At 32.2% G+C, this 13,790-nt stretch overlaps 1 protein-coding gene across 1 annotated transcript in view; it reads left to right on the top strand.

Annotated features, from left to right (window-relative positions):
* The first annotated feature begins 282 nt into the window (after positions 1 to 282).
* LOC111711166 (ras-specific guanine nucleotide-releasing factor 2) overlaps positions 283 to 13,790 on the top strand; it is a 37,445-nt gene continuing 23,937 nt past the window's right edge. The window contains exons 1-6 of the mRNA XM_023485440.1: positions 283 to 350; positions 2,222 to 2,306; positions 5,273 to 5,417; positions 10,505 to 10,581; positions 11,345 to 11,373; positions 12,599 to 12,686. Of these exons, the coding sequence (XP_023341208.1) occupies positions 334 to 350; positions 2,222 to 2,306; positions 5,273 to 5,417; positions 10,505 to 10,581; positions 11,345 to 11,373; positions 12,599 to 12,686 (441 nt within the window). The 5' untranslated portion in view covers positions 283 to 333. The remainder of the gene's footprint in view (positions 351 to 2,221; positions 2,307 to 5,272; positions 5,418 to 10,504; positions 10,582 to 11,344; positions 11,374 to 12,598; positions 12,687 to 13,790) is intronic.

The raw sequence follows: 13,790 nt of genomic DNA, 5'->3' as shown, positions 1-13,790 counted from the left end.
CAGTCCCTTTAATGCTGTAAATGTTTAGGAGAAGATGGAAGCAGATTGTACAGTCCCTTTAATGCTGTAAATGTTTAGGAGAAGATGGAAGCAGATTGTACAGTTCCTTTAATGCTATAAATGTTTAAGAGAAGATGGAAGCAGATTGTACAGTCCCTTTAATGCTGTAAATGTTTAGGAGAAGATGGAAGCAGATTGTACAGTTCCTTTAATGCTATAAATGTTTAAGAGAAGATGGAAGCAGATTGTACAGTCCCTTTAATGCTATAAATGTTTAGGAGAAGATGGAAGCAGATTGTAGATGAATATATTAAATCACCCCACGCCGAAAGTATGCGGAAACGGAATTGGTAAGTTTATAAAAGTTTATAATGTTCCTCAATTCATCGTAGAATGATGTATTTTAATCAGTTCTTAAAAAATATCAATATTTTCAATGAACACACGTTTTCCTCTACGATCAAACTGATTGATATAAAAGATTCAAAACTTTCATAATGAAAGTGTTCTTTGTGACCCCATCAAAACCTTTAGCCTGATAAAAATAGTTATGCTATTTATATCATATTTGAATTCAAACGCGCTTTGATTTTAAAAGCTATTAAAAAAAAATATATATTGTGATCGCAAGGCCCAGTTTGTTTTTATTAGGACCTAACCAAGTGTACTATTTATTTTATTTTATTTTTTTTATAAACTTATCTTCGTTTGCCCCTTTTTTCATTTATCTAATCTTGTTATTCGAATTACTCCCTTGGGTCATGTTTTATATCTACTAATATATATTTAATATTAAACATAGGTTCCGATATAGTTCTTCTATAGTTTTTTCCAGAATATATTTATATATATATATATATATATTTATATGTGTGTATATACAGTTTATTTATAATTTTTATTTAAACACTGAATTATAATCACTTCCCACATTTAAGGTTCTAAAAAAAATTAAAATAAAAAGATAATTGAACCGATTAATCTCTTAATTTGAAAATATTCCCCTCAGTTAATTAAATATATTTTAAAGGACAAAATCAAATATTCTACGAATGAATGATCCCTTCCCCCCTCCCAGCCTCCCAGGTTGATAATCCCTAACCCAATCGTCATCATATTTATTGGATCTTTCCACTTCAGATGAAAGTTTTTAATTTTCTAAATCAATTTAGAGTTTGGTTATTTAATACCATACACCGATACAAACACCATGGTAGAAATTATTATTTTTTTTAATTTAGCAGTTTTTATTCTTTAGGTTATATCTTATTTCTCTAAACCCATTTTCACCCATTGAATGTAGATTTTTGTATTTTGTATTTTATACTTCTGGTCCGGTTATGTATTTCAAACGTTTAAGAATAAAGCACGGGCAGCCGTAGTACATTTGAATTTCCGAGCCGGGTCAACTTTTCCGGTCCCAGTTTTTACTGTACCTAGCTCTATGGACAGGACTAGCTGGTGCAAAAAGGTTGACGCGGTCAAACTTTATGTTTCATATAGGTTATAATTTCTTTTACTAAAGGGGCAGATTTGTGTGAAACGTCTTTTACGCCATATTTGACAGTTTTTTAATGAGAAATATGTATAAATATTCCAATACAGCCAGGATACATTTTAATATTATAGTTAGTTTTACGTGAGGGCTACAGTGGGCTGACAACACATTCAAGAGGGCCTGTTTCTGTAGTTAATGAATAATTTTCATTGCATTATAGATTGCTTTTAATTTGAAGTTATAAAAACACATGAGTTTTTGCCACAAACTCTGATTTTCTGGTCCCTATATCTTTGCAATCTAATGTAGTAGACCTTAAATATTTCAAACTACAAATTCTGTTAGATTAAATAATCTATGCGTGAAATATCAAAGGTTTTCAACACTATCGAGTTTTATTTCCTTTAGAAAATACGCATAGACTTTAAAAAAATAGTGTTCCGAATATTAAAATTTAGTCTTGTGTTCCGAATATTATTATTTAGTCTTGGGTTCCGAATAATGTTTAGTCTTGTGTTCCGAATATCAATATAAGTCTAGTATTCCGAATATTTATATTTAGTCTTGTGTTCCGAATATTAATATTTAGTCTTGTGTTCCGAATATCAATATAAGTCTAGTATTCCGAATATTTATATTTAGTCTTGTATTCCGAATATTAATATTTAGTCTTGTGTTCCGAATATTAATATTTAGTCTTGTGTTCCGAATATTAATATTTAGTCTTGTGTTTCGAATGGTTGAGGCAGAAGAGGAATATGTTGAACAGTTGGAAATTCTTATTTCCTGTTTTCTGAGACCATTTAAGGTAATATCTTTTTTCATTTATTTTTTAACTTAATTTTTTTACAAAATAATGATAGTAGACGCAATTTTACATGGCTGTTTACACTCTGCTCACTCGTCTACAAACACTCTGATACTATTTTTCTGACACACCGTTTATAGATGTGTACAGTAAGGCCCATAAAATTGTGAAATAAGAAGACGACAATAACAAACTCTTTAGTGTGTTTTATATCGTTATAAATCACTAGTTTTCAGGGCGCTTCTCGTGACCATTAAAATTGTGAACATTTTCTCTTTGCATGTAGCAAATATAGAGGCCCATTGCAAATAACGTTTTATATTGTCCATACCTATAAATGTTCCCAGTAGTAAATATGTAAATCATGTCTTGAAATTAACTCATCCAATGTACGTAGATATATATAACTCCTACACCTATATTGTGATTGCTTAACTGCGTTATATACAGGGTGGGTCAAAAAAAGTGTGATTTGTACGTTTTTTTGTGCAACTCTCCTGTATGGTGTTTTTTTCAATATTCTTTGAAAATTTGTATTTTTTGGTACTCCAATGGCCCAAAAGAAAATCCGCAAACCTTTTTTTCTCTAAAATTCAAAAGTTCAGAAAAGCAAAAATGTGTTTATAAATTATGTTTATCCAAATCTTAAAATTTTTAAAGATTGAATCAAAGAATCACAGAAATTTAGCAAAATTGCAATAAGAAAATTTGCAATTTTTAGTTCTGGTCTAATTTTTAAGGAAAAGCTATTTAAATTCTCTAGTTCCTCTCTTCCTAAAGTATTAAATATACGTTGTTCATTTGAAACCTAAAGAATCATTGAAAAAAAATTTGTCCGTAAAAATTATACCAGAACAGAAAATTGCGAATTTATTTTATTTACTCATCTTTGTTTTTCTGAACTTTTGATTTTGAGAGAAAAAAAGGATCGCGGATTTTTTTTTGGTCCACTGAAGTACCAAAAATAAAAACACCATACAGGGCAGTTGCACAAACAAAGTTACAATTTCGCAAAAGCGCCGCAAAAAAAGACTGGAAAGTAAAAACAAGGGTCAATGCCTGGTGACTCTTCATAGTCAGTCCGGTCTCGGCATATTTCCGTTTAAATCTCTTTTTGGTCGAGTAAAATTTACTGCCAAAACCAAAGTTAATTTCATTTTGGTTAGAAACTTAGAAGGTGTTTAAAAACAATTCATTGCATAAAAAAATAATTAATAAGAAAAAAATACGATTTTGGAAATTCTAGACAAACAGAAAAATTCGATTTGTCCATCGCGGATGTGTGATTAAAAAACTAGAGAAGTTAGGAGGTCACTAAGCGTCAGCAATTCCGCAAAAAAAGAGCTTATTCCTTTTGTTAAGATTAGAGCGAGTAGAGTTTATTTTAAAACTCTACAGAAATATATTCTTTAAAAAATTTCTATTAATAAAGTACATCATCAGAAATTCTAATTAATTTTGCTACTAAAAGTCTTATTTATTGTTAGAAATTAACATTATTCAGTAGAGGTGCAATTGCAGGTATTATGTAGGGGGAGAAGGCGGAATGGAACTGAGTTTTTGCCACAAACTTTGATTTTCAAACCCCCTTATCTTTTTAATCCATATATCTTTGCAACCCAATGTCGTAGACCTTCGATATTTCAAACCATGAATTCTGTCAGACCAAATAATTTAAGTTTGGAATATTAGGTTTACACCATCATGTTTCAAAGATATAAGGATTAGAAAATTTGAGTTTGTGGCAAAAACTCTGTTTCTTTGTTATCGTTACTGTGATTTTTAGAATGAAATTTTAAATCTGTCTGAGAAAAACTTAGTTGATTTTCTCCATTAGCCTCTATATTTCACCTGAACATAACGGGGGAGGGGGGGGTTCGAACCCCACCCCCAAGTTGATTTTATATTTTCAAAATTTTCCAAAGTTCCACGCCATAATGAGTAATGAGCAATGCTGACCAAAATACGGTTGCTTCTATTCTATCCGAAGCTAATAAGTTATTTGTCATTAAAGCATTCATAATAATTAAAACTTATTGTTCTTTTCCTCATATACATTTACAATTTTTTAGCCTGTCTGTAACATTTTTTAAGTTGAATAAGACTTTTCATGCTTCCAACAACATTTTTCTTTTTTTCGTGATGTTTTCTCTTTTAACGTTTAATTTTCAAAAATAGATTTTCGATATTTCTATCATGTAACTTAATCATAAATATATTTATATTTGAGATATAAAGAGCTGTTATTTTACATTTTATTAACAGTAAACCGGGAGAATTTTGCACAATTTTAATATTTATATTTAACAACTAGAGTGTGAATCATTAAATAGTTCTGTAAAATGTTAAATACAAATTCATATTCTGTTTATAGTGTTTAACATTAAATTTATTTTAACTTTACAGAATTCTAAATATCTACATAATTGCTTCCCCCCTCCCTCCCTCCCTCCTAAGGAATTTTCTAATTATTTGGAGAATTTATATATATTATATATAAAGAATAGATTGCGAAATAGCATATCTGAAAATATAGTTTTTTTTGCGCTTTAAGACAAATTGTTATATCAATTGAAGATATCATCTGCAATGCCTCAAGATAATATCCAATAATTTTGGCATTTAAAGTTCTATTGTAAAATGTCTAAGATTGTAAGCTTTGATTTTACTACAGTTAAGAATTTATCAAATGTCGTCTTGACAATTTTTCAATAGGCTTTTCAGTATTTGCGAAAAAAAATAAAAACAATGAATATGCGGGAACAGTTTTAAAGAGCTTCATATAATCATTTAATTAAAAAAACTAAATATCTACAACATTCCATTATCAGAAAGTGAAGAATACGACATTTGATGAATTCTTTTATGTATGGCTTATTTAGGGTTTAACTGTAGATACAAATATGTAACTAAAAACATTATTATATTTCAAGATGGCGGCTAGCAAAACATTATTATATTTCAAGATGGCGGCTAGCTCGAAAAGTCCTCCCTGCTCGCACGAGGACATCAACTCTATATTCTTGAACTCCGAGACTGTGCTGTTCCTGCACCAGATCTTCCTGAAGGGGTTGACCGCCAGGATGGATTCATGGCCGACCTTGGTTCTGGGTACGTCCCTAGGTGCGCTTCTATTCCACTTTCTAAGTATAACCCAGGATGCAGTACTCAAGGGACTATGGGACTATATGGATACCCCGGGACAACTCGACAAACAGCAGCTTTACCAATACCTTCATACTTTTTAAAGGGGGGGGGGGCTTTCTCATTATTTGAGTCTTCTTAGAGTCTTCTTAAGTTTTAGTTTCATGCGCTAGAAGATGAAAAAAAAAACTAATTGTTTGACTACCTTCTTTTAAATTTTGTTTAGCCCAAAAAGACGCAAAATGTTTCATTGTCAAATTTTAGACAGGTTTTTCTTATTAGCAGTGATTTAAAAAGCGTAAATAGAATAGTTAATGAAGTGAAGGGGGGGGGGAGGGGTAACCAAGGTGTTGGTTATAGCTGCTCGAGGAAGGAAGGTTAAACAAAGGTGCTCTAGTCCGTCCTGTATTTTGTCCTTCATATACTCTCTCACTCACTCGCTTGGTTTACTAACATTCACTTCTAGGGCTGGGCTTCTCATTTCTACATTTAATATCAATCTGAAACAGTTTTGGAAACATTAAAATATTTAGTATCCAGCTGTATCTAGTTATCCTAGTTTTCTAGTATCCAGGTATTCAGGTATCTTAAAGTATCCAGGCATCAATATATTTAGCTAGTTATCCTCGTATCCAGGTATTCAAGTATCCAAGAATCCAGGTATCCAGGCATCCAGGTATCCAGGTATCCAGGTTTCCAGGTATCCAGTTGTCCAGGTATCCTGGTATCCCGGTATCCATGTATCCAGGTATCCAGGTATACACTATACAGGTATCCTGGTATCCAGGTATCCAGGTATCCCGGTATCCCGGTATCCCGGTATCCAGGTATCCTGGTATCCCGGTATCCTGGTATCCCGGTATCTAGGTATCCATGTATCCAGGTGTCTAGGTATCCAGTTATCCTGGTATCCAGGTATCAAGGTATCCTGGTATCCTGGTATCCAGGTATCCAGGTATCCAGGTATCCAGTTATACAGATATACAGGTATACAGGTATCCTGGTATCCAGGTATCCAGGTATCCTGGTATCCAGGTATCCATGTGTCCAGGTATCCAGGTATCCAGGTATCCAGGTATCCAGGTATCCAGGTATCCAAGTATCCAGGTATCTAGGTATCCAGGTATCCAGGTATCCAGGTATCCAGGTATCCAGGTATTCAGGTATCCAGCATACAGGTATCCAGGTATCCAGGTATCTGGGTATCCAGGTATCTGGGTATCCAGGTATCCAGGTATCCAGGTATCCAGGTATACAGGTATCCAGGTATCCAGGTATCTGGGTATCCAGGTATCCAGGTATCCAGGTATCTGGGTCAGGTATACAGGTATCCAGGTATCCAGGTATCTGGGTATCCAGGTATCCAGGTATCCAGGTATCCAGGTATCCAGGTATCCAGGTATCCAGGTATCTAGGTATCCAGGTATACAGGTATCCAGGTATCCAGGTATCCAGGTATCCAGGAATCCGGGTATCCAGGTATCCAAATATCAAAATATCTTATTTAACTGGCATTTGAGTATCCAAGTATTTAGGTATCAGGATATAAATACAAATAAATATAAACAAAACTGAAATATTTTCAACATTTTGAACAACAAACATATTTGACTACTTTTTGTTTGAAAAATGAAGGCTTACTAATTTTTTTTTAACCTATAAAAAAATATTAATGAGCTCAAAGCCCAGCTCTATCTAGTTAGTTTCATACACAATTACTGTTAGTAGATGTGCAATATGGTAAAATTGGATTCTCAAAACAGTAACTTTACCTTTAAAGGGACTGTAAGCGTAATTTCAAGTGGCCCTCTGTGTACAGATGGCAATGCCCGATTTGCAATGGTACCCTTGAAACTTTAATCTGATTAAAAATTTGGAAGATACCGTCGTTTTTATTACTCGAACAGTGTTTATTTCTGTTAGTTTCTCCATTAATTCTTATGAACAAGAAATGCGCAAGTCAATTTCGCAGAGAAACCGCAAATGAAAATAGACACTTTTAAAGAAACAAAAACATTGATATCTAATTGAAACTTGATCGGATAAAGCTTGTAAGCTATTCTATTTAATTGTAAGGGTATCATTGAAATTCGGGCATAGCCATCTTTGCATGGAGGATCACTTAAAATTACGCTTACAGTCCCTTTAAATAGAAGATAATGAGCAACATATAAAATTATCATCTTTGAATTTGTAGCATATCAATTAGCGACAAAAAATCAAGTTAAATTTTTTTTTTAAATTTGAGCTAAAAGAGGTTTAAACTTGTGTTTTTATAAGTACTAATCTGCAAAGCTTAAATTCTAAATCCACTAGAAAACGTAATTCGGGAAAATAATTTTTATTTCTTCTTCTTGGTCAATTGCAAGACAAAATTTCTGACCTCTTTTTTTGTCATTTCAGCTAGCTCGTACAATTATTTTGTGGTACTAAGCAAGAATGTAATGCAAGGAAAATTAATTGCAGTTGCGTATACTCTGCGTACATATTGAAGCCAGTTCTCTCTGGGCGGAATTTGTAAACAAGAATAGATGCATCAGTGTTCGTTTAGTATCCGAGGAGGTTAAAAGCATTGAATTTTGATAATTTTGATAATTCACATAATAGTTTCCTATGACCAGAATATTTCTTTGATTTTTTATGTGAAAGATGGATCCCATGTCAGGCTTCGACATCCGTCTTGTGTTTACATTACCGCCCATGAGACAGTACACTGCAGTACAAAAGATGCGTACACCTCTTAAATAACTTTCCTTGCATTAAATCCTTGGTAGGATTTGTCAAAGATTTTAACCATTATTAAAAATCTAGATCATAATATTCTTATTTGAGAATATTAAAAAGTATCTACAAATTATTTATTTCTGAAAAATGCACATCTATTAACAGTACAAGGAATCCTATTAAATGGCTGCTTTGCCTGCATTAAAAACAGTATTTAATCTACACAATATATTAATCTTAACTTTCTACATTATTTTGAATTTTAGAAACAAAAACATAAAACACCGTAGATACCACGTATATACATATACCTCTACTCTATATGCAATGTCAGAAGGAAATTGAACACATTTTTCTGTCTTATGAGAATTGTTAAAAAAAAAATTTGGGGGGGGCGGTTAGGAATAGACACCTTACTCCTCATTCCTTGATATAAAAACCCAGGGTTTCTGCAAAGTATTTTGAAAAGCTTAGAAAGTGGCCTGTATATACGAACTGTAGAAATTATTTTTAATATAGATTTTTAAAACACGCATGCACCCTTTTCCCCCCATTTTTATAATTTTCTATAGCACAATGAGGTAAGGAGTGTTCTTTTTTTCTCAAGGATATTTTTTCATCATTCTGGCATTGTATACTTCGCACAAATACATTTAGTCAGATGTATTCATTGTACCCCTTGGACATTGTATTCAACATAGTTCAGACATGCATGAACTCATAACTTAAAGGAACTGTACACGTACTTTCAACTGACTTTTCATTGATAAAGTGGCATGTCTGATTCACAACGGTACCCTTTACAAAATTGTCCGATTGGTGTTTTTTTTTCGATGTGAAAATTAATTACTTTTAACTGTAGATTAACTATGAATGTAAACTGTGGATTTTTGCTGCTTTTCCAGGTTGAAACCTGACGATATCTTAACCTGTATTTTCAAGGTGGAAAACTGACGATATCTTAACCTGTATTTTCAAGGTGGAAAACTGACGATATCTTAACCTGTATTTTCAAGGTTGAAAACTGACGATATCTTAACCTGTATTTTCAAGGTTGAAAACTGACGATATCTTAACCTGTATTTTCAAGGTTGAAAACTGACGATATCTTAACCTGTATTTTCAAGGTTGAAAACTGACGATATCTTAACCTGTATTTTCAAGGTNTTAAAATATTGCCAAGTTTCACACTCTCTAATTTCTATTTTATTAATTTTGGTCCCTTAATTTAAACTTTTTGTTACTGGAAGCAACCAATTGAGTGTAGTATAATCGTTATCATACTCGTATGTTAATATTTTTTTATGTATGGAATAAATCTTCAGTTGTTTAATTCTAAGCTTAGAATATCAATTTTTGACAATGTGCCTAAAAAGTTACATTTTGCGTAAAACTTGCGGTTTTGCGCAAATTGCGAAAAAAAAATTGCGCAAAACTAAAATTTCGTTTTATGCGCAACTTTCGCAAAAAAATATTTCCGGTTTTGCGCAAATTGCGCAAAAAAATAGCGCAAAATCGCGCAAAACTCATTGCGTTGCATGCGCAAAAATAGCGCAAAAGTTCGCAAAAAAAAAAAATTGCGCGAAAATAGCGCAAATTTTGCGCAAAAGATTTAGCCATTTCGTGGAAACCCTACTGCAGAGAAACGTTTATAATGACACCCTGCAAATAAACGTTTATAAGATACCGTTGTGAATTGGAGAGGAAGTGATTACTTGTATTTAAAAATTACAACGTGTGCAGTTCCTCTAAATTAGAATTGAGCATACAGCACAAGTTTTAGTAGAAATCTTTAATAACAGTTCACTCAAAAATTTGACCTTTTCCGAAACAAAATGTGAAACATACGATTCAAAAATATATTTTTTAATCCATCGTATTTATTCATAAAACAAAATGAACATTTTATTCTAGATTTTTTAAAAAATCTACTTAGTTTTGCTTTTCAAGTTAGCTACACTTTTTGCAGCCTTTGATGCAGTTTAGAATATTAGAAATGTCTCAAATTTGCATCTAACTATTGTAAACATAACATAAACATTTAAAAAGTTTTTTTTTCAATCTCTATTTGTAAAATTGTTGTGTGAAGAATATTAACAGATTTTGAAGGATACAGGTAATTTATCAGTTAAATAAAAAATCAGCTTTCTCTTCTCCATTTCTTAAGCTTAAAAATGAAATTGTAAATAAACATCTATGGGTAAATTCTTTGTTTTTTTTACACATGTTTTTTAAGAAGAAACTATTAAAAGTCTGTTGTTATTGGTGTTGAAATAATCAAAAAAAAAACTTCTTTATTATTATTATAAAATTTGTTTATTTATTATTAGGCGATCTGTTTGATATGTTACTCCCTATGCTCTCTATATACCAGGAGTATGTGAGAAACCACCACTATAGTCTCCAGGTATATACTCCCTATGCTCTCTATATACCAGGAGTATGTGAGAAACCACCACTATAGTCTCCAGGTATATATATATACTCCCTATGCTCTCTATATACCAGGAGTATATGAGAAACCACCACTATAGTCTCCAAGTATATATATATATATATATATATATACTCACTATGCTCACTATATACCAGGAGTATATGAGAGACCACCACTATAGTCTCCAAGTATATATATATATATACTCACTATGCTCTCTGTATACCAGAAGTATATGAGAAACCACCACTATAGTCTCCAGGTATATACTCCCTATGCTCTCTATATACCAGGAGTATGTGAGAAACCTCCACTATAGTCTCCAGGTATATACTCTCTATGCTCTCGTTATACCATTTGCTCTCTATAACGAAAAGCATAAAAGAGTGAATTACTAAAAATATAGCATTCAAATTGAAATTCAAATTCAAATCCAAATTTCAAATTGTTCCAATCTTTCTGGATTCGTAGAACTGTTTTCCAGTGCTCTGAAAATCTGCCAATTCAAAATTTAAAATCCGAACAAATTTTATATTTAACATTGATAGCTTAAAATTAAATTTCACCAACATTTATATAGACAATTCTTGAACGGGGGAAAGAGGGGGTTAAATCAAAATGTAATTACATTGTTGAATTAGGTTCATATAGTCTCGGAAAACATTGCTGTAAAGATTATATTCCTATATTCTCAATTGTTTTGCATAGTTTGAAAAAAATGTTATTATTTCAGGTTTTGACGGAATGTAAACAAAGCGGCCAGTAAGTATGCACTTTCATGTTGAAGGGTAAATAAAAGAAGCTTTTAAGACAGCTGTCCTATAATTTTTAAGACTGCTGTCCTATAATTTTTAAGACTGCTGTCCTATAATTTTTAAGTATAAGAAAGTTATTGGCAGGTCTTCGTTCCTTTAATCACTTTAAATGGAGTGTGGGCGAAAAATGAAAGGGGTATGGGCTTGTGGCAAAAAATAAGCGCTTTTGATCGCTACTAATTCTATCTGTTGCTCTATAATGAGAAAGTTGCTAAGAACGACTTTACTGAAGAACGTAGTGTACATACATATTCAGAAAGTTTCAATATAGGACTCGTATACGTATTCGTATATAGTTAATATTTCATTAAATTTGTTTTTTGTTTTATATACAGTATACTTAAAACGACGTTTTTTCCGCTACGTGTCTCTGCCACGTATAATCATTTGCAAAGCACCGAGAGCAGAGACACCTGGCGGCCAACTATTTCGGCGTTTTAAATGCATTGTATACAAAACAAATAAAAAATATTATGAAATATTAGCTATATATGAATGCGTCGAAAAATAATCGATGACTATAGGTTGTAATATCTGAATGATTTGTTTGAAAATAAATAATTTTTTTTACGATCTGAGTTGTATATTGCAGCTTTCTGAATTTGTATGGATTATTTTCGCCATAATCCTATACCCCCTTTCATTTTCTCAAAGTACTTTTTACACATTGTTAAACTCTTCCTACTACCTCAACCATTAAAATTAGGGGTCTAATTTGTTTTTTAATGAAAAGGCCTTGAAAAGTTGGACTAAGAACAATGAACAAGTATCACACTCTCCATCTCAACTGTAAGGGAAAAAATTCAATCGGGATAGGTTTAAAAGTCCATTTTTCTACACATACCACGATAATCCCGCGAGCATAGTCTGCATGTTTACTGCTAATACAATTTGCTCGGTCTGAGTTAAAAACTTAAAACAGAATCAGATTATCGTTATGAAAACCAGTAATGGAACCTGGGTTTCACAAAGGGGGAAGTCAGTTTTGTGGATATCAATATTTTTGTTATGAAATATTTTTTATTTAGTTTTTTTCATATTCTCTGTTTTGTTTTTCATCTCTTAAATAAAAATCTACACAAATGTTGACACCACAAAAAGGAAACTCGGTTCAACGATACTCTTTAAATTTCAGGCTCTGGTACTGGCAAAGATGAAAAAAACTAATTTAGGTTTGGAACCTTGCTCCAGAGATTGGAGAAGAAACCTGCTTGCAAGGGAAGATCATTAGAAACCTTCCTAACCTATCCAATGCATCAGGTGAAATTATTCTGTATACTTTCCTAAATTTAAACCTTCCATATGTATCCAATGTAACAGGTAATTAAACTGCATACCTTACTAATTTTCCAATTAGAAAGGGAAAAAACTATAACCTTCATTAACTATCCTATACACACTAGTAAACCATACACTAAACCGTCATTAACTATCATATATACTGGTAAACTATACACTAAACCTTCCTAACTATCCTATATACTAGTAAACCATACAATAAACCTTCCTAACTATCCTATATACTAGTAAACCATACACTAAACCTTCATTAACTATACTATATACTAGTAAACCATACACTAAACCTTCCTAACTATCCTATAGGGTGTCCCAAAAAAACACGGGAATTCAGTGACGAATTCGATATCGTCTTTGTTATGAATTAGCATTGTAATACCTAATTTTAAAAGCCATAATATTTTTATGTCTGCTAAAGTGTATTTTATGAAAAGGGTAAAAGACTTTAAAGATGTGTCTATAATGTCTCTGCAAGATGAACAGTGAAGACAAGGACAAGTTTACTCTGTTTGTATACTGTAATTTTCTTGTTTTAATAAGTACAACCGTTTGCAGTCAAAACATAAACAAACAAAATGTGAACATAGCAGACGAAACTCTTACAGATTACAGCTTTCTCAGTAGGTATCAATATACTAAATCAAAGAATTATTTAAAAAGACGATATTAAATTCGTCACTGAATTCCCATGTTTATTGGGACACCCTGTATATACTAGTAAACCACACACTAAACCTTCATTAACTATCCTATATACTAGTAAACCATGCACTAAACCTTCCTATCTATCCTATATGCCAGTAAACTACACAATAAACCTTCATTAACTATCCTACAAACAATAAACCTACCTAACTATCCTATATACTAATAATCCACACTTGGTACTCAGAATAAACCTTCATACGAATAAACCACACTAGGTACTCAGAGTAAACCTTCATAACTATCCTATATACTAATAAACCAAACTAGGTACACAGAATAAACCTTCATAACTATCCTATATACTAATAAACCACACTAGGTACTCAGAATAAACCTTGATAACTATCCTACATACTA

This window comes from Eurytemora carolleeae, unplaced genomic scaffold (assembly GCF_000591075.1).
Source record: "Eurytemora carolleeae unplaced genomic scaffold, Eaff_2.0 scaffold1081, whole genome shotgun sequence".
NCBI classification, from domain to species: Eukaryota; Metazoa; Arthropoda; class Copepoda; order Calanoida; family Temoridae; genus Eurytemora; species Eurytemora carolleeae.
This window is presented reverse-complemented; position numbering and strand designations above follow the sequence as displayed.